Consider the following 19,292-nt stretch of genomic DNA (forward strand, 5'->3'; position numbering starts at 1 on the left):
CAAATAGATAATTATCACCAACATTAAAGTCAAAGATCTGTATTTCATAATTCCAAATTCAGTGCCCTTTTAATATTTAAAAATGTTGCTAAGGGATAGTTGTAAGGAATAGGTCATCTGAACCTCTAGATGATTTGTGTTCATCTGATCTATACCCTCTAGATATGTCTTCACTAGATCCATATTAATTGTCATATATCATCTGGTAAGATTATTTTTTATTCTTCTCTCTCTCTCTCTCTCTCTCTCTCTCTCTCTCTCTTTTTAGAGAGGCTTTGCTATAGGGCATGTGCACACTCCAGAAAGACAGAGAGAGACAGAAAGTGAGAAATCACTCCTCGGGGGGACTGGCCATGCCACAATTCCTTCTCCTCCATTCTCCTCTCAGGACCTTGGGCACGCATGCACATGTGCCCAGCATGAGTTTAAGCCACTTGCTCCGGGACTTGAACTGCAGTCCACTACATGGGAGTCCAGTGATAGAGCCATTACGCCAACTGCTGGTCCCGATCATCTGGTAAGATTATTTTGAATACTCTAAGAAGAAGCAAATCAGCTGATAGTAATAAAACAATAGTTACTAAATAGTCAAAAAAAACTTCTAGCTGCTTTCAAAGGAAAAGCTGATTCTATTCTAAATTATAAACTCTTGTTATTTTCTGTTTGTAATCTCAGACTATCACCCTTACCCAGGTGGAAGATCAGCGATATAATTAAAGGCAATATTGAAAATTCTAAGGAACTTAAGTTGCTGAATTTCAGAAGGAATTTCTTTGATAGGATTATTTCTCAGTTTCAGTATTTGTAAATGTTTAAGACAAAATACCTGGGAAACAGAAAAGAGAAACAAACTTGAGAAGAATAACAAAGTGTGCAAATCCCTATTTGTTATGTTTATACACTCTTTGAATTAATATAATAGAATCAGTAGAGTAACATTGATTAGCTATGTCATATTTCAATAAGCACCTTTGGCAACCATTGAAGATAAGTGACCAGGACTAAAAAGTATGATGTGGTAAAACAGTGCAACTACTGTGCGTGTGTGCCCTTGAATGGTTATTTTCTAATGGGAAAGTCATTCTTTTTGATCAAGTTCATGGTTTCATAAGAGGCAATCATGGAAATGGAAAAATAAAGGAGAAAGACTATACCAGGAAGATAAATTAAAATAACCTTCACAGTCAGTGAAGTATCAGATATCATCGACAGCTTGTTTCACTCTAGTACAGCAATTCCACTGATTTTTAAAATGAAATTTTAAAATAGGAAATACCACTTAAATTATCTTTGCTTGACTAATATATTTCTTGCTTACTGGTGAATCTTCATAGCTTTCTTTTAACATTAAATTAAATGTTTTATTATTAGAAAGGTCCAAAATTGAGGAAGTAGAGCATACTCATTCATATAACCAGGAAGCATGAGTCTTCCAAGTTTATTGTTCTCTCCTCAATTGTTTTAGCTCTTCAGAGTCTCTTGCATTTCCATATGAATTTTAGAATCTGCTTGTCTAATTTTATAAAAAAGGTAGATGTAATTTTCATAGTGATTGCAATGAATCTATTGAAATTCGGGAGTATTTCTATTTTAACAATATCATCTTCAGATCCATGAACTTGAGATGGTCTTCCATCTATGTATGTCTCCTTAATTTCTTTCAACAGGGTGCTAATGTTATTCTTTTTCATGCTATCTTAAATAAAACTGCTTTCCTAATTTTATTATCAGGATTGGTCATTGCTAGTATGTATGAAGGGACTTCAAAAAGTTTATGGAAATGTTGAGTTAAAGCAAATTTTGATGAAACTCCATGCATAATTTTGTCATAATTTGCATTTTCTATGAACTTTCTAAAGATCCCACATAGAAATATAATTGATGTTTGTATATTGAGCTTGTACACTGCAACCATGCAGAACTCATTGATTAGTTCTAATGGACTTTTAGTGGATTCCTTGGTTTTTACTCCTTCATTTTAACACATTGCTGCTGCTTCTTTTTTTTTTTTTTTTTTAAGAGGTTTTGTCTTAGGGTAAGTGTGCTCACTAGAGATATTTCTGGCATCTCGCACAACATGATTTTCAAGTCACTGAGTTCAGGACTTGAATTACAGTTGACCATGTAGGAGTCCATCAGCGTAACCATTATGCCATCTGCTGGTCCCTAAAACATGTTACTTTTTATTTCATTTTCTTGACTTGACTTGGCTAGAATCTACAGAGCAATATTGACTAGAGAAGGCAAATGTAAACATCCTCTATCTCATTTTGATTTTAGGAGGAAAACTTTCAAGCTTAATATATTAAATATAATACTAAGTTTTTTGGTAATATTCTTTATCAGGTTAAGCAAGTCTCTTCTTCCCCTAGATACTGAGTGTTTTTCTGTCATGAAAGAATGTTGTATTTTTCCATATGTGTTTTTTTGTGTCTATCAAGATAATTATGTAGTTTTGGTATCCTTAACTACTGTATTATATTGATCGATTTTTGTCTATTGAACCAACCTTGCATTGTTGGGATAAATATTATTGATAATATCAGTTGGTCACAATGTAATATCTTTTATATGCTGATGAATTTGCTGTGCTAGCATTTTGTTGAAATTTTTACATCTATATTCATAAGAGCTATTATTCTGTAATTATTTATCATATTTGTCTAGATTTGTGTAAGGGTATTAGTGTTCTAATGGTTTGAATGGGAAAATGTTTTTTCCTCTTCTATCTTTTTGGGAGATTTTGTGAAAAGTCAATATTTCTTTTTCATATGTTTGGTAGAATTAGTCCATGAAGCCATCTGGTCCTATACTTTTCTTTATGGAAAGTTTTAAAATTATTGTTGAATTTTGGTTGTTATAGAGGCATTAATATTTTCTATTTTTCTTTAATTTAGTTTTGTGTTTCCAGAAATGTTCTTATTTCATTGAATTCAGTTAAAATTGGTTGGTATACAGGTATTTGCAGTATTCTCTTAAAATCAATTATATTTCAGTAAGGTCAGTGATGATGTTCCCTCTTTCATTCTTGATTTTGGTAAGCTGAGACTTATTTTCTTGGTCTATGTCAGTAAAGTGTCAGTTTTGTTGATCTTTTCAAAGTAACAACTTTTGATTTTCTTAATGTCCTCTATTGTTGTTCTATTTATTTCATTCATTTCAGTATTAATTTTTGTTGTCTTTTTAGGTTTAATTTTCTTTAGTGGCTTAAGATGAAAGGTTAGTTTACTGATTTGAGACATTTGTTTTTCTTCTTGTTGTTGTTGTTCTTCTCTCTCTTTTTTTTTCATATATAGAGATTTTTGCTATAGGGTATATGTGCTTGCCAGAGAGACAGAAAACAATAAATCTCCCCCAACAGTGGATGACCATGACGCAATCCCTCCTTCTCCATTCTCTTGGGATTTTTGAGCACACATGCACATTGTGCCCAGTGTGAGTTTAAGCCATCAGGTCTAGGGCTTAAACCATAGTTGATTATGTGGGAGTCCAGTGATGTAACCATTACACCATCTGCTGCCCCCACTCTTTATTATTATTTGTTTTTAAGAGAGAGATTTTTGCTATAGGGTGTGTACAATTACCAGACAGAGAGAGACAGAAAGCGAGAAATCACTCCCCGGGAGGATGGCCATGCCACAATCCTTCTCCTTCATTTTCCTCTCAGGATTTTGGGCACACACACACCTGTACCCAGCGTGAGTTTCAAACTGCAGGGTCCAGGACTTGAACTGCAGTTGACCATATGGGAGTCCAGTGATGTAACCATTGTGCCGTATGCTGGTCCCCTCTTTCTCTTTCTTCTGATTGAGAGTGAGTGTGCTCACCAGAGAAAGACAGAGAGAAGGAGAGGAGAAAGCACTCACAATGGAAAATGGTCAAACCATGTTCCCTTCACTATCTGTCCCTCTTTTTGGGATTTTGGGCACATAAACACATATGCCCAACATGTTTCTCAAGACACTTAACCATGGACTTAACCATGCAATTGGTCATATGGGATCTGGCTGTCTTAACCACCAGGCTACAGAGCTGTACTATTCTTTTAAAATATAAGCATTGGGGACCAGCAAATGGCATAATGGTTATGTCACTGGACTCCCACTCAGTTAACCATGGTTTGAGTCCCAGATCCTGTGGCTTAGAACTCATGCCAGGTATGTTTACATTCATGCCCAAATTCTGCGTGGTCACACCCCCCCTTGGGGCATGATTTCTTGCTTTCTGTCTCTCTGGCAAGTGCAGATGTTCTATAGCAAAAAAAAAAATCTCTAAATAAATAAATAAATAACATAAGCATTTACAGCTATTTATTTTCTTTTGAGCACTGCTGGAGATTAATCTCATAAATTTGGTTTATATTGTACTTTAATTTCACTTATCTCAAAGAATTCTAATTTATCTCTTGATTTCTTGGATTCATTATTTAGAAGCAGGTTGTCTAATTTCCACATATTTAGAAGTTTCCAATTTCTTTCAGTTTTTGATTTCTAATTTCATGCCTTTGCACCCAGAAAAAGCCCAAAAAATTGATCTGTGAGATTTTCAATCCCTTTAAGTTTACTGAAACTTGTTTTATAGCCTAACATATGATCTCTCCCTAAAAATGCTCTATGTAAATTTGAGAACTGTGTATTCTGCTGCTGGTGGAGTATTCTATTAGATTAATTGGCTTATCATGTTTAAATCTTCTTTTTTCTGTTGACTTTCTGCCTCATTGTTCTATGCATTATTGAAAGTGGACTGCTTAAATGTCCAGTTGTTTTTGGTGAATTTTCTTTTCTTCAATCCATTTAGTTTTTGCTGCATGCACTTTGTGACTCTGATGTTAAATACATGTGTGTTTATAATGTGTATCATCCCGAATCTGATTATCCTTGATATTTTTTTTTATCAAGTATAGCATTCTACTTCAGCCTATGGTCACTAAAACTTATTACAACATTACCTGATCACAAACTTTACTTTTGAAAGCTTATGAATAACACATAGATAAACTTTAAATGTTCTTTAGAATTAGAAAAATTAATTATGGGTCAGCCAGTGGTGTGGTGATTAGCGAGGCTGGGTCCCACATGGCCAACTGTACGGTTTGAGTCCTGGACCCAACAGCTTGAAAAACATACTAGGCACACATATATCCATGCTCAAAACCCTGAGAGGAGAATGGAAGAAAAGACTGTGGCATGGCCATGCTCCCTGGAGAGGGAGGGGATCCTCTCTCTCTCTCTCTCTCTCTCTAGTGAGCCCTACAGTAAACTAAAAAAAATTAATAATTTAAAATATATTTTACAATTATCAAAGCATATCTAAGAGTTCAACTATAATACAGTTTTTTAAACTGCTTCTTTGTTAAGTTTATTGTCTTTATTTGGACTATCTTCATAGGAAATTGTTTGGTTTGGGACCAGTAGATGGTATAATGGTTATGTCGCTGAACTCCCACATAATCGACCACAGTTTGAGTCCTGGATCCAGTGGCTTAAAACTCACACCGGGTGCATGTGTGTGTGTGCCCAAGATCCTGAAGGGACTGTGGCATGGTCGTACCTTCTGGGGAGTGATTTCTCACTTTCTTTCTCTCTCTCTATCTTGCCAGTGAGTGCACGCACCCTATAGCAAAAGTCTCTCTTGAATACACACACATGAAAAGTTTAGTTTAGTGCTCAGCGGCTTGCTCCTGTGCTCTGAGAAAGCTTGACTTCCGGGTTTCCTGATCTTTCTTCTAGGCAATGACCATTTTGGGATAATTCCACCTCTTTAACTTCTTTCTTGGGCTTCTTTTCATAGACTTGGTTCTCTCTTATAGGAGTGTGAGGTTTCTTATGTATCTCCTCTATGTCTGGAATTACACTGTTCTTTATGCATTGGGAGAATTGTTTCTTGTAAGCATCTTCATCTTCTTCCATTAGGTAGTGCATTTAGTCCTCAACATTCTAGCTCATAATGTGCTTCTTTTTTAAATTAAATTAAATTAAATTTATCATTATTATTATTATTAATGTTAAATTTGTTATAGGGCATGTGCACTCACTAGAGAGAGATACAGAGAGAGAAAGAGAGAAAGCAAGCTGCCAAGCCTGGTACTTGAACTGTAGTTGAATGTGAGAGTCCAGCTCCTTAATTACCACAACACACGCCTGCTTCCAATGTATTTCTGCATTAAATTCCTTGCTTTCAGAATCATAACCAGGGAATTATATGGTACTAGGAGGGATAGATAAGCCTTCATCCACTGCTCCCCTTAGGGCCCCAAAACTTTATAGCCAGTGGTAGTTCTCTGGCAAGGCTTGCATTCAAATAGCAGGTGAAAGCACCAGGTTGACCATCGATGCTTTATATTGTACTCATCTCCGGTCATTTCCACTTGCCTTCGTAGATCTCATCCAAGCCAAACCCGCTGAGAAGCCTATGGACCAGCAGCAGGCCAGTACAGTATGCTGCGGGATAATTTGTCAGGCTAACCTTCACACTGTATTTCAGAAGTTCATGTGCATAAGCTGCACAGACTTTCATATCCCCTTCTATATGGGCATAAACAATCTGACAGATATTATGTGTTAGCTACATGAGCTACCATCCTGTATTTGGGTATGTTATCTTATTTTTATCCTGGATCAACAGGTGTTTCTGAGCACAGTAATCAGTTTTACTCTCTCTTAAAGTAGGCATTATCCTGACAGCTTTAACAACCTCCATCCTGTGGAACAGAGACCTGTTTCTGCAGCTCAACATAGACCTGCAGGCCTACAAGTGCTACAGGGGGAGAAAAAGATATAATAGAGTTTTTGAGGATTATGTCATAGGATTTCCTAAGAAAATTAGAGTGTAGTTTTTATGCTTTGGAAAAAAAGACTTTTTGGATGCAATTCAAAAATAATTACATTTTAGTAATTTCAGGGTATCATAAGATGTCTATCTGTAAATTATAGTTATTATTCACAATAATGAATTACATAAATATATACAGTAATAAAAATATACTCACTTCTGGGGGAAAGCAACTGATATGGTTAAATGACAAGTTAAGATATATCAGTTGGAAAGCCAAAGGTGTTAAGTCTGGACAATTCGAGATAAAAAAGCCCTAAAAGAAAGTGACAAGATGTAAGATGTTAATTATCGACAATGCACAAATTATTTCATACCAGAGTAAAAAGAAATTAACACAGGGGGTCAAACTATGTCACAGCAGCAAAATGCAATGCTGTACAAGGTTGACTCACGTGGGAAGGTTTTTAGTTTGATTCCAGTAACCTCCCTGAGTATGTCAGACACATGTGCCCATGATTTGGGTGGCAGAGGCTCAAGATGGATTGTGGTGTCAGTACCACCAGGAATATTGTCTCTCTGTTTTTAAATCCACTTCTCTGTCTTTCTCACTCATGGAATAAATAAATATGCCTGGGATTAGCAAATGACATAATGGTTGCTTCACTGGACTCCCATATGGTCAACCTAGGTTTGAGTCCCAGACCCGGCAGCTTGAAACTCATGCTGGGCACATGTGTGTGCATGCCCAAAATTCAAGAGGAGAATGGAGGAGAAGAGACTGTGGCATGGCCATCCTCCCTAGATGGTGATTTCCCACTTTCTGTCTCTCTGTCTCTAGCAAGTGCACAGGCCCTATAGCAAAAATCTCTCAAAAAATAAGTAAATAAATAAATTTACCAAACAAAACAAAACAACAAATTATAGCTTTATTTAAAAAAAAAAAGAAATAAGCACATAATGTGAATAACAATGTGTGACACAATACCCTACCTAAGTCTCTAGTCATCTTTCACTTATATTTTTGCCTGTTATAATAATTTCTTAAGTATACAAAGGACAGAAATAAAATATAAACACTAATAGGTACTTATGCATGTGGTAAGTATAGTGTTTATGTGTGACAGCATTATTTCCATCAACAGTAAGCAAACACTTGAGCTGAAATATAAGGAATGAATCTATTTTATATTCAATTATCTCCCACCTCTGTTTTTTTCCCCTGTCTCTACCTCTATTTCTCTGTTATTTATCTATTATCCTCATATATCTTACTTCTTGTTAAATGTGACAATTTCTGATTTAAGAAAACATATGAACTTAATATTTCTGACCACTCCACATTCTCTCCCCCACACTTTTTCATCTGGAAGCCCCAATCCCCATAATGATGGTATAATATGGTAAAAAATGGACCTTTAGGAACTAATTAGGTCTATACGAAGTCATGAGGACCTCCATGATGGGATTCGTGCCTTCATAAGAGAAGATGGGACCAGAACTCTGTCTGTGAGGATATAGCAAGAAAGCATCCATAGGCAAGAGAGCTGTCCCTGAGGAACCAAATTGGACAACACCTCGATCCTGGGCTTGTCATCCTCCAGAGCTGTGAGAAGTAACTGTTGTGTAAGCCATTCATCCATGATCTTTTGTTATGGCAGCCCAAGCTAGGTAAGATATACCTGGTGGCCCCCACCATTTTTAATGCTCCAGGAAAGCTGGAATATTTGTTTCTTAGGGAGCATAGAATCAATAGTCATTCACTGAATAAACCAAAGAACTCTAATGTCAGAGGATCAGATCTCAAGTTGCAGTGAAAGGAGGCACTACTGCCATGCATTTTGCTGCAGAACATACTATTGAAAATTCAAAAAGGTTCACAACTAAAGAATCTTTGAATAGTACGCAGTCAAGACTAACCTACTACTAAAAGTATTCCTATTTTTCAATGTCTATATATTGTCACTTGTTTTGAAGTGAGGCTGTATAGTAAGTGTAATGACTTCCAAAGCTCAAAGGCACCACAAAATCAAACAATAAAACAGACAAGACTAGTCTGTTCGTTATGAGTTGAACAATAGAAGTTACAGAGGTTAAGTCTTGTGTGGCCACAGGAGGAGTAATCTCTGCACTCTTCATTCTCAAAGTATATGCTAATATAGTTTTTATAGTAGGGGACTTTAAAGGGGGAATGCAGGCCAGGAGGCATCTGAGGGATGCGTAGAGCAGTTTGGTGTTACTGTACTGTATCTTATCTGTGATGAAGGACACCTACCACTTTCTGGATAAGGATAATAAACATGTCTACTGTAACAGCTTAGGCTACATTCCAGCCTTGGGTGAGCACCCAAGGAACTTGAAAATCAGGTCAGTCAAGGCGGCAGATTATCTTCAAGATGGTGTCACTTGGGTTCCTCCACAGTAGTAGACCAAACCAGGAGTCCTTTCTTCTTGTCATTAACATTTTACTTCTCTCTGCATAACTACTTGGGTGCACTGCATTATGTAGCAGAAATGCATCTGTCATAGTCTCTAATCACTTCACTTAGTGTGCTTAGATAACTAGTGCCTTTATATTTTCTTCTACCTGTTAAGCTCTCTCCCCATTTATTCCCATAAGTGTTTGTTTCACTTCATCCCACTGCCTGCTTATAATCAGCAGTGCAGTCCTAAGTCATAAAACCAGGGAGGCCTTGATAGGCCTTTGCTGACCAACTTATAAATAGGCACCTCTCATACCAGTGCTGATGTATGGCTCATTGTCCCATCCACTTGCTGTATTGGCTTTTACATAACTCTTATCACCAATAGGCAGACTATGCATACATGTTTACATGTATGCATGATCTCACCCCATTAAAGTATAAACTCCAGGAAATAATATTTTGTCTGTTTCACTCACTGATACATAGGTTATCACTGGTAGGAGTGGGTTCTGAATAAATATCAGCTAAATGAATTAATATTAAGGATTTTTATACTGCCTCATAGAATCCCAGGGACCATCACTGTGGATATATTGTGAGGCCTACCGACCACAGACACCCTGGATGTTTCCTTTCTCATCCTATCATAAAACATGTGTTAAAAGAAAAATAAACCAGCAATTTAATAGAATAGAGTTTTAATAGAGAAAATCTTAACATGATTTAAATCAGGCAGTTGTTCCCAGACTTCTGGACAAATCTGGCCAGGCTTGTGGTTAACTCGGCATTTAAGTTGGCAGAACAGAAAAGTGTCATACAAAAAAATTCTGAAGTTTGTCTCCATTAACATGTCTTAAAAAGTGAGATATCTGTGATTGACTGAAGCCTAACTGCTACGATTGGCTGTAACTTAGTAACCAGCTCAGAAAAACAACCTAACATGTACAATTTTGGCTTATCCTTAGGAATCAAAGTATGTGAGTATAGTGGCTGTTTTAGGCCAAAATAGCTTAATTTAACACATGCTTGCTGTGGTTAATGACAGAAAGGATGTGAAGAAAAACAGCCCAAAGAATCTGAAAGCTTTTATAATTTCTGGAATTGCATTAGCAATCTTTAAGCATGTATACTCTCAGTATTACATTAATCAGTACGTTTGTTTTGAGTAACTGTTGTTCATATAGATCTGTTTCTTTAGTAAACCTTGGAATAAATGAGAATTTATAACTTTCAATTCTTTTTCTAAGTTTATTTATTGAGGAAGAGAGAAAGAGAGACACCTCCAACCAGGTATTCATGCTGCAATCCACATTCAGCCAGGCCCACAGGAGTACAAACCCAGGACCCTCCCATGTGGCCTCAGCATCATGGAATGCTGCATTACTGCTATGACACTGTAGCTGGTCTTTGAATTTATATTGCCCCCAATATAGCTCAGCATTCTAGCCTGGAATCAAATATTTTCAAAAATATTGTTAGTGACTGGAGAAATAAGCTTTTTCTCGATTAGTTTCACCCAACTCTTTAAAGGCTGTGTTCTTCTTCCATGTGAAGAAGAGATCAGCAAATTATAATCTGCCGCTTGTTTTTCTACATAAAGTTGTATTGGAACATGGCCATGCTCCTAAATTGAAGTACTGTATGTAGGATCTTTTGCATTACATGATGGCTGAGTGGTTGTCAGAGAGATCACATGTCCCTCAAAATCTAAAATTTTCTGCCTTGGGATCTCCACTGTCTTCCAACTATTCCAGTGCCACCTAGACCGCACTGCTCCCATCTCCCATCTGGAATCTGGGCAGCAGCTGACAGTGAGAAGAACAGAGGCTGGAGACCACCTTGGGAACTCCACTGTCTTCCAGCTCTTCCAGTTGAAACCCTGCAGCTCAGCCCCAGGTGCACCTTTTCTCAAGGAACTGGAAGGTCATTGAAATATCAGGTTCTGTACATAACAGTGCAGCTTACAAGATGAGTGTCAGGAAGACGGAGCTGCAAAGAGACAACAGCTCACCTCCTTCTGCATGATTTGAACTCTCAGAATTAACTCAAAGAAATTAGGAAGAAATGTATAATCTATCAGATGACCAGAAACTAAAGCAGAGGGATGAGAAATATAAGAAACTAAGAAAATATATCTCCCTCAAGGGAAAAGAACAACTCCTCATCATCCACAGACAGTACAATAGAACTTGTGGAACTGACAGATAAACAATTCAGAATATTCATAGCAACAAAACTAAAAGAGATGCAAGAGAAAAGAGACAGTGAACTCCAGCAGATGAGGAAGTCATTTCATTATTTGAAAGAAGAAATGGACACCATTAAAAAAAAAAAATCAAACAAACCTGGTAGAGATGAAGATTGTAATACAGGAAATCAAAACCTTCCTCAATAGTATTAAAAGCAGATTAGATCATGTAGAGATCAAATCTTAGATCTAGAAAATCTCTGGCAAAATACAAATAAAATCTCTGGCAAAATACAAACGAACAAAGAAAAACACAAAAAAGAATGAAAAAATTACACCAAAAAATGAGTATAAAATATGGGAAATCCTAGATACCATTAAGCACCCAAACATCTGAATAATTGCTGTCTCAGAAGGTAAAGAATCTAATAAGAGCATTGATAATCTATTCCATGAAATCTTGGGGAAAAATTTCCAAACTGAGAGAAGCATTAGAACATCCAGATCAAAGAAATACAAAGGACCCCAAATAAAATCAACCCAAGAAGGTCTTTTCCATGGCACAACATGACCAGATTGGCCAAAATCACAGATAAAGGTAAGATTCTAAAAATGGCAAGAGTGAAATGTCAAGTTACTTACAAAGATTTATCCCATCAGGCTAACATCAGACCTCTCACAATGAAAACAAAGAAAGAATGAGAAGATACATTTGAAGTGTTAAAGAAAACAATTTCAAACAAGATTACTATACTGAGCAAGATTATCCTTCAAATAGGAAGAAAAGATAAAAACATTTTCAGACAAACAAAGCCTAAAGAATTTAACATCACTAAACCAGTTCCTTAAGAAGTTCTGAAAGGAGTGCTATACCAGGAAAACTATAAAGAGAGACAAAAATAAGAGAACAAAAAACAACAAAGAAAATGGCCAACATAATGGTAGGAAAAAATTAAGAAATATCTGTAATAACATTCAATGTTAATGGATTAAATTCTCCAATCAAGAGGCACAGACTGGCTGAATGGATTAAAAAACAAACAAACAAACAAAAAACAGAAACCCTGTATCTGTTGCCTACAAGAAACACACCTCAAGGATAAAGACATACATAGACTAAAATAGAAGGACTGGAAAAAGGTATTCCATCCAAATGGAAACCAAAAAAGGGCTGGAGTCATGATACTGATTTCAGACAAAATAGGCTTTAAGTCAAAAACTGTAAGAAGAGACAAAGAAGGGCATTATACAGTAGTAAAAGGGCTAATTCATCAAGAAGATATAACATTTCTAAGTACTTGTGCACCCAACTCAGGAACACCCAAATACATAAAAGAAAGACTGCTAGATCTAAAAGGAGGGATAGTCTGTAACACACTAATTGTTGGGGATCTCAACATCCCACTATCTCCTTTGGACAGATCATCTAGACAAAAGATAAGCCAGGAGATACAGGATCTAAATGATACCATAAAGCAAATGGACTTGATAGACATCTATAGAACCTTCCACCCCTAAACCACAAAATATACATTTTTCTCACCCCTGAATGGAACCTTTTTGATGACCACTTGATAAGACAAAAAATAGGCATTTATAGATTCAGACATAGAAACTACATCCTGCATCTTCTCCAACCATGATGGAATTAAACTTTATATTAATTTCATAAAAAAAACTGAAAAATACACAAACATATGGAAACTAAACAACCTACTCCTGAATGACTTCACAACTTGAAGAAATTAAGCCTGAAATTAAAAGATTCGTTGAAACCAATGATAATGAGTACACAAGTTTCCATAAGCTATGGAACACAGCAAAAGCAGTTATAAGAGGAACATTCATAGCAATTAATGAGCATTAGAAAAGAAAGAAATGTGGTAAATGGACAATCTAACTTCATGCCTCAGGGAATTGGAAAAACAACAAAAAATCCAAAAAATGCCAGTAGAAAAGAAAGAATAACGATTCAAAGAGAAGTAAATGAAATAAAAAATAAATGAACTATACAGAAAATAAATGAAACCCAAACTGGTTCTTTGAAAAGATAAACAAAATTGACACATCATTAGCTAGACTAATTAAAAAGAGAGAAAAGACCCACATAAATCAAATTCTCAATGAAACAGGCAATATTACAACAGACACAATAGAAATACAAAACATTATTAGGGGATACTATGAGTAGCTATATGCCAACAAACAAGAATACCTGAATGAGATAGACAAATTCCTGGACACGTATATTCTATCAAGACTAAATCAGGAAAACATAGAAAGCCAATAAGGTTGAATCGGTAATAACCTCCCAACAAAGAAAAGCCAAGGTCTGGATGGCTTCTCTTCTGAATTCTACAAAATTTTTAAAGAGGAGTTGACCCCGATTCTGCTCAAATTATTTCTAAAGATCCAAAAGGATCTTTCTATGTTTTCCTTATTTATTCTTGGTAAAATATATGTGTCCAGGAATTTGTCAATCTCATCTAGGTATTCTTGTTTGTTGGCATATAGCCGCTCATAGTAACCTCTAATGAGTATTTCTTTTGTGTCTGTTGTAATATCTCTGTTTCATTCCAAATTTGACCTATCTAGTTCCTTCTCTCTTCTTAATTAGTCTAGCTAGTGGTGTGTCTATTTTGTTTATCTTTTCAAAGAACCAGAGAACCCTTCCAAATTCTTTTTTTTTTTTTTTTTTGCTATAGGGCATGTGCGCTTGCCAGAAAGATAGAGAGACACAAAGAGACAGAAAGTGAGAAACCACTCCCCCACCAGGAGCGATGGCCACGCCGCTATCCCTTCTCTTCTATTCTTCTCTCAGTTTTTTGCCCCCAGTTTATTTTATGAAGTCTCCATCACCCTCATCTTCAAAACAGATAAGGACATGACAAAAAAAAGAAAACTAAAGACCAATATCTATGATAAATATAGACGCAAAGGTTCTCAATGAGATACTAGTAAGTCATACCTGACAACATATAAAAGGGATTATACATCATGACTAAGTGGGCTTTACTCCAGGCATGCAAGGGTGGTTCAACATATGTGAAATCATAAGTGTAATACACTATATTAACAGAAAGAAAGGTAAAAACCATATGATCACATTAATCAATGCAGAAAAGATATTTGTTAAAATACAGCATCTTTTAATGATTAAGACTTTCAGCAAAATCTTCAGAGAAGGATTATTGCTCAGCACAATAAAAGCCATCTATGAAAAACCCATAGCTAATATCATACTGAATGGGGAAAAGCAGAAATATTTTCCACTAAAAACTGGTTACCACTTTCTTCACTTCTTTTTCAATATAGTTCTAGAAGTCCTAGCCAATGTTATCAGAAAAGTGAATAAAATAAAGGCATTCAAATAGGGAAAAAGAGGTGAAATTATCTCTATTTGCAGATGACATGATTGTCTCATTGTCTCTGTCTTTCTACAGTGAGTGCATGTTCCCTAAGGCAAAAACCTCTAAAAAAAAAAAAAAAAAAAAGAATTAGATAAGTCTGGTACAGTGGTTAAGTGCTATACAGAGGGAGCTAGTTCCCACATGTCCAATCACAGTTTGAATTCCAGCTCCAGTAGCTTTAAAAAACAAGTCAGGCACATGGGCAGATGCTCAGTATTTTGATGGAATGGAGAAATGAAGGAAAAGGGGGGAGTGATGTGACCAGGCCTCATTTTGGTGGTTGTTTCTCCACTGTGCCATTTCCCTCTCTTTCCTCTACGTGCATGTGCCCTTTGGCATTAAAAAAGTACATAAAAATTAAAAATACATAAAACCACAAAACTTGGTAAACAACTTAACTGCAAGTTTCACAAAGCTGAAGGGAGAAATAATGAACTAGAAAATTTAGGTTAAAAAAATACTCAGAATAAAACACAGACTGGGGCCAGCCCTATAGCCTAGTGGTTAAAGGAGCTAGATCCCACATGGCTGGTTCCAGTTTGAATTCCAGCTCCAGTGGCTTAAAAAATTTATCAGGTAAGTGTGTGTGTGTGTGTGTGTGTGTGTGTGTGTGTGTGTGTGTATACACCAAAATTGCTGAAAGGGAGGGAAAAATGAAGAAGGTACTGTGTTGCTACCATGTCCCATGAAGGGTGCTTTCCTCTCCCCTCTCCCTCTCTCTCTGTCTCTCTCCAGTGAGCCCATGTGCCCTCTGGCAAATTAAAATACGATAAAATATGGAGAGTAAAGGAGATGAAAACTACAGGAAAGAGAGTAAGAGACATAGAATAGAGTGAAAAGAGCTAAGATATGTGTAACTTGATTGCAGTTTGAAAAGGATATGAATAAAGCAGGAACAATACTTGAAAACAAGCAAACGAAATTTGTCTGAATAGACGGGTGATATAAAGTCATAGATTTCAAAAGAACTATGAAATATAGGAAGATAAATATTTTTTAAATTACACCTAGGGACCCAGACACTGTGGGATGTACTGCTAAGACAATGTAATCTGCAACATCTGTAATCCCAGCAACCTGGGAGGCTGAAGCAGGAGGGTTGAAAGCTCAGGGCTGGCCTAAGCATCATAATGAGACCCTATCTAAAAAAGCCAGGCATAATGTTGTACACCTGTGGTCCCAGTTACTCGAGAAGCAGAGATAGGAGGATCCTGTCTAAAACACAAACACAACAAAAAACTAACTTAGATAACTCATAAAGTACTTTTACTCAAAGCAAAAAATTCTTTTAAAAATATATGTTTGTATTCATGATAAAGATGATCATTTGTGCATATGTGAGAATAAAAGAAGGAAGAGGAAGAAAGATGAACACCATCCTCAGCGACTGGTCAACTGCTATCCCCTTCCTCCAGTCTTCCAGCCCTTTGGATCTTGGGAACTCATACACATGCCAATGTATTTCAGGCTGACCAGGCCAGGGATTCAAATTCAATCACCAAGATTCAGTTTCCCTGGAGCAGTGCATTACCACTGCACAACAAACCCAATTCAAACAAAATCTTACAGTCAAAGAGAGAGAGATCTGTGTGGGTTGAGCAGTATCAACCCAACATAATCAATCATAACCTGAACAGAATCAGAAAGACATTCATACATGAGGACAGAACTCAATAGGGTAAGAAAAATATCCTAGTACAGGAGTATCTCAGATCCCAAGCAAAGAATAGTGGGAGTATAAATGGGTAAGGAGATAACAGCAAAAGAAGCAAAGTTGGTCACATAGAGATACTGATTGAATAAGTAAATATAAGTACACTGAAAGCTAGACTAGAGAAGATAGATACAAATAAAACGAGGAAGAAAATTGGAATGATCCTTGTACTGTTAGATCAAAACCAAATGTGTTGATATAAATTTAATTTTCAATACGTATGAGTGTCTGTTGTAGATACAGAAGTATGTGTATCTATGCTTATGTGTGTGTGCATGTGTGTGTCCACATGCAGAAACATACATTACCTAGTTTGGGCCGCTGAAAAATTATAGAATATCTCAATAGCAATAAGCACACCTAGTGCCATATCATGGCTTTCCCATGAAAAATAACCAGGGCTCCTATACATTATTCTCCCTTTTTTCTTTCTTTCTTATTAATAAATAAATAAATTAATTAATTATTTTTGTGGTTTGGATTAAGTCAGAGACTTTGTCTTCCAAGTCAGAGATTCTTTCTTGTTCGTGATCCAATCTGCTATTGATGTTTTCAAGGAAGATTTTGATTTCTTACATTGTATTCATCTCCAGAAGTTCCGTTTGATTCTTTTTTTAGGGTGTCTTTCTCTTTATGGAATTCGTGCTTTACATCATGGAACGATTTTCTTTTTTCTTTTTTTTTTTTTTTACGATTTTCTAATCTCTTGTAGCTGGTTGTTTGTTTTCTCTTGCATCTCATTGAGTTTTGTTATGATAAATACTCTGAATTCTATATCTGTCATCTTATGATTTCTTGTGTGTGCATGTTTTTTATTTATTTTTTTTTTCCGGTTGCTGGTGAGGAATTGTTGCCTTCTTTTGAAGGAGATACACTTCCTGATTTTCTCCTCTTTTTGAGACTCTGCTTTGTTTTCTAGGTATCTGGTGAGACACTTGTTACTTCTTACTTACTTAGAGTAGGTTTCTACGGCTGTATGCTTGTGCACTTCTCTGTGGTATATTGTAGCTCCACATCAGTCTCCCTCTTTTTTTTTTTTTTTTTGGAGAGGTTTTTGCTATAGGGCACGTGCGCTCGCCAGACAGACAGAGAGAGACAGAGAGACAGAAAGCAAGAAATCGCCCCCCAGGGGGGATGACAATGCCGCATTCCCTTCTCCTCCATTCTCCTCTCGGGATCTTGGGCACGTACACACACATGCCTGGCGTGAGTTTTAAGCCACTGGATCAGGGACGCGAACCGCGGTCAACTACATGGGAGTCCAGCGACATAGCCATTACGCTAACTGCTGGTCCCATCAGTCTCCCTCTTAATTCCGAAATTTTCTAGTTCCATGAGGCTGAGTCCTGATTTGAGGAAGTAGTCCGTTAAAGCATGATGTGCAGGCCTAGAAGCCTGCAGTGTCCCATCTGGGTTCAACTTCACAGCTGTGCAGTCTCCCTAGCTAGGGTCCTCCCCTTCTAGATCCCAGTGCTAGTCAGGACAGAATACAACCAGGCATCTCCATCTCTGCCTATGGTGCCTCTTCTGGGTTCAGCTTCACAGCTGTGAAGACCCCTCCCAGGCAGAGCCCTCCACCTTCCAGACCCCAATGCCAGTCAGGTAGGCAAAGTCTATCTCTTTTTTTTTTTGGAGAGATTTTCACTGTAGGGCGCGTGCGCTCGCCAGACAGACAGAGAAAGATATAGAGACAGAAAGCAAGAAATCACCCCCCAGGGGGGATGGTCACACCGCAATCCCTTCTCCTCCATTCTCCTCTAGGGATCTTGGGCACGCACGCACACGCGCCCGGCGTGAGTTTTAAGCCACCAGGTCCAGGACACGAACCGCGGTCGACTACGTGGGAGTCCAGCGACATAGCCATTACGCTAACTGATGGTTCCCAGCAAAGTCTTATTATTTTCTGTCCCTTCTAACATTTCTTCTTCTTTTTTTTATTTTTTAAAGAACAGCTTTCTGTCCACTTTCTTGTACCTTTCTCTTGCCAATTTGTCTCTTTTTCTGCCAACTAGGACAGAATCCATCCAGGCATATCTCCATCTCTGCCTGTGGTGTCCCGTCACATGGTGCACAAGTGTGCTGTGCAGTTTTTCATTTTTAATCCAATTTTATTTTCTGTGACATGATTTGTTTTTTTCCCCTTCTCTTTTTTTCCTATTTTTTTCCATTACTTTTCTTTTAGAATTATTTATTTTATTTATTATTATTATTATTTCAAATTTGACCAGAGAGAGACAGAGGTAGAGAGAGAGAGAAAGTGGGAGAGCAAGCCACCAGGTCCGGGACTTGAACTGTGGCTGGCCCTGTGGAAGTCCAACACCTTCACCACCATGCCATCTGCTGGTCCCTCTTTTTCCATTACTTTCTCTTCACTTTTCTGTTTACTACATTCTTTTTATTTTACCTTACTCTCCTATTTTACTACTCAGCCCTTACATACTGACTAGAGAAGTATAGGTGGATAGTATCTAAATATCTGAACATTGTGAGTTTTAGAGAATTCTCTGCCCCTCACTGTGCTGGTGTAAAAAGAGTGAAACTCTCCTTCATATATCCGATTTCAAAACTCCTCCTGTGATTTCCACACTGGAGGACATAGTAGAAGGGAGAAAATAGCACCAAATTATTTCACAGGAAGGGAAACACATGAACTCACAGTTACAGAATTCTTCCACAACAAATTAACCAAAAGTGAATATATTACCAGAGACTAAAAATCAGAGAATAGCCTCAAGGATGGGAGAATCAAGTAATACATCTCCTGCAAGGCAACATTGTAACTC

At 37.0% G+C, this 19,292-nt stretch overlaps 1 protein-coding gene across 5 annotated transcripts in view; it reads right to left on the reverse strand.

The window, feature by feature from the left end:
• The window catches only part of LRRC63 (leucine rich repeat containing 63), a 55,677-nt gene that overhangs the window by 12,873 nt on the left and 23,512 nt on the right, over window positions 1-19,292 (reverse strand). For 4 of the 5 annotated variants that reach the window (XM_006163444.3, XM_006163443.3, XM_027766303.1 and 1 more), the window contains exons 6-7: window positions 6,989-7,087; window positions 690-826 (exon numbers count right to left, since the gene is read on the reverse strand). In XM_006163444.3, the coding sequence (XP_006163506.1) occupies window positions 690-826; window positions 6,989-7,087 (236 nt within the window). The remainder of the gene's footprint in view (window positions 1-689; window positions 827-6,988; window positions 7,088-19,292) is intronic. The other variant, XM_006163445.3, reaches the window with a different exon arrangement.

This window comes from Tupaia chinensis, unplaced genomic scaffold, assembly GCF_000334495.1.
Source record: "Tupaia chinensis unplaced genomic scaffold, TupChi_1.0 Scaffold142211_1, whole genome shotgun sequence".
Taxonomy (NCBI): Eukaryota; Metazoa; Chordata; class Mammalia; order Scandentia; family Tupaiidae; genus Tupaia; species Tupaia belangeri.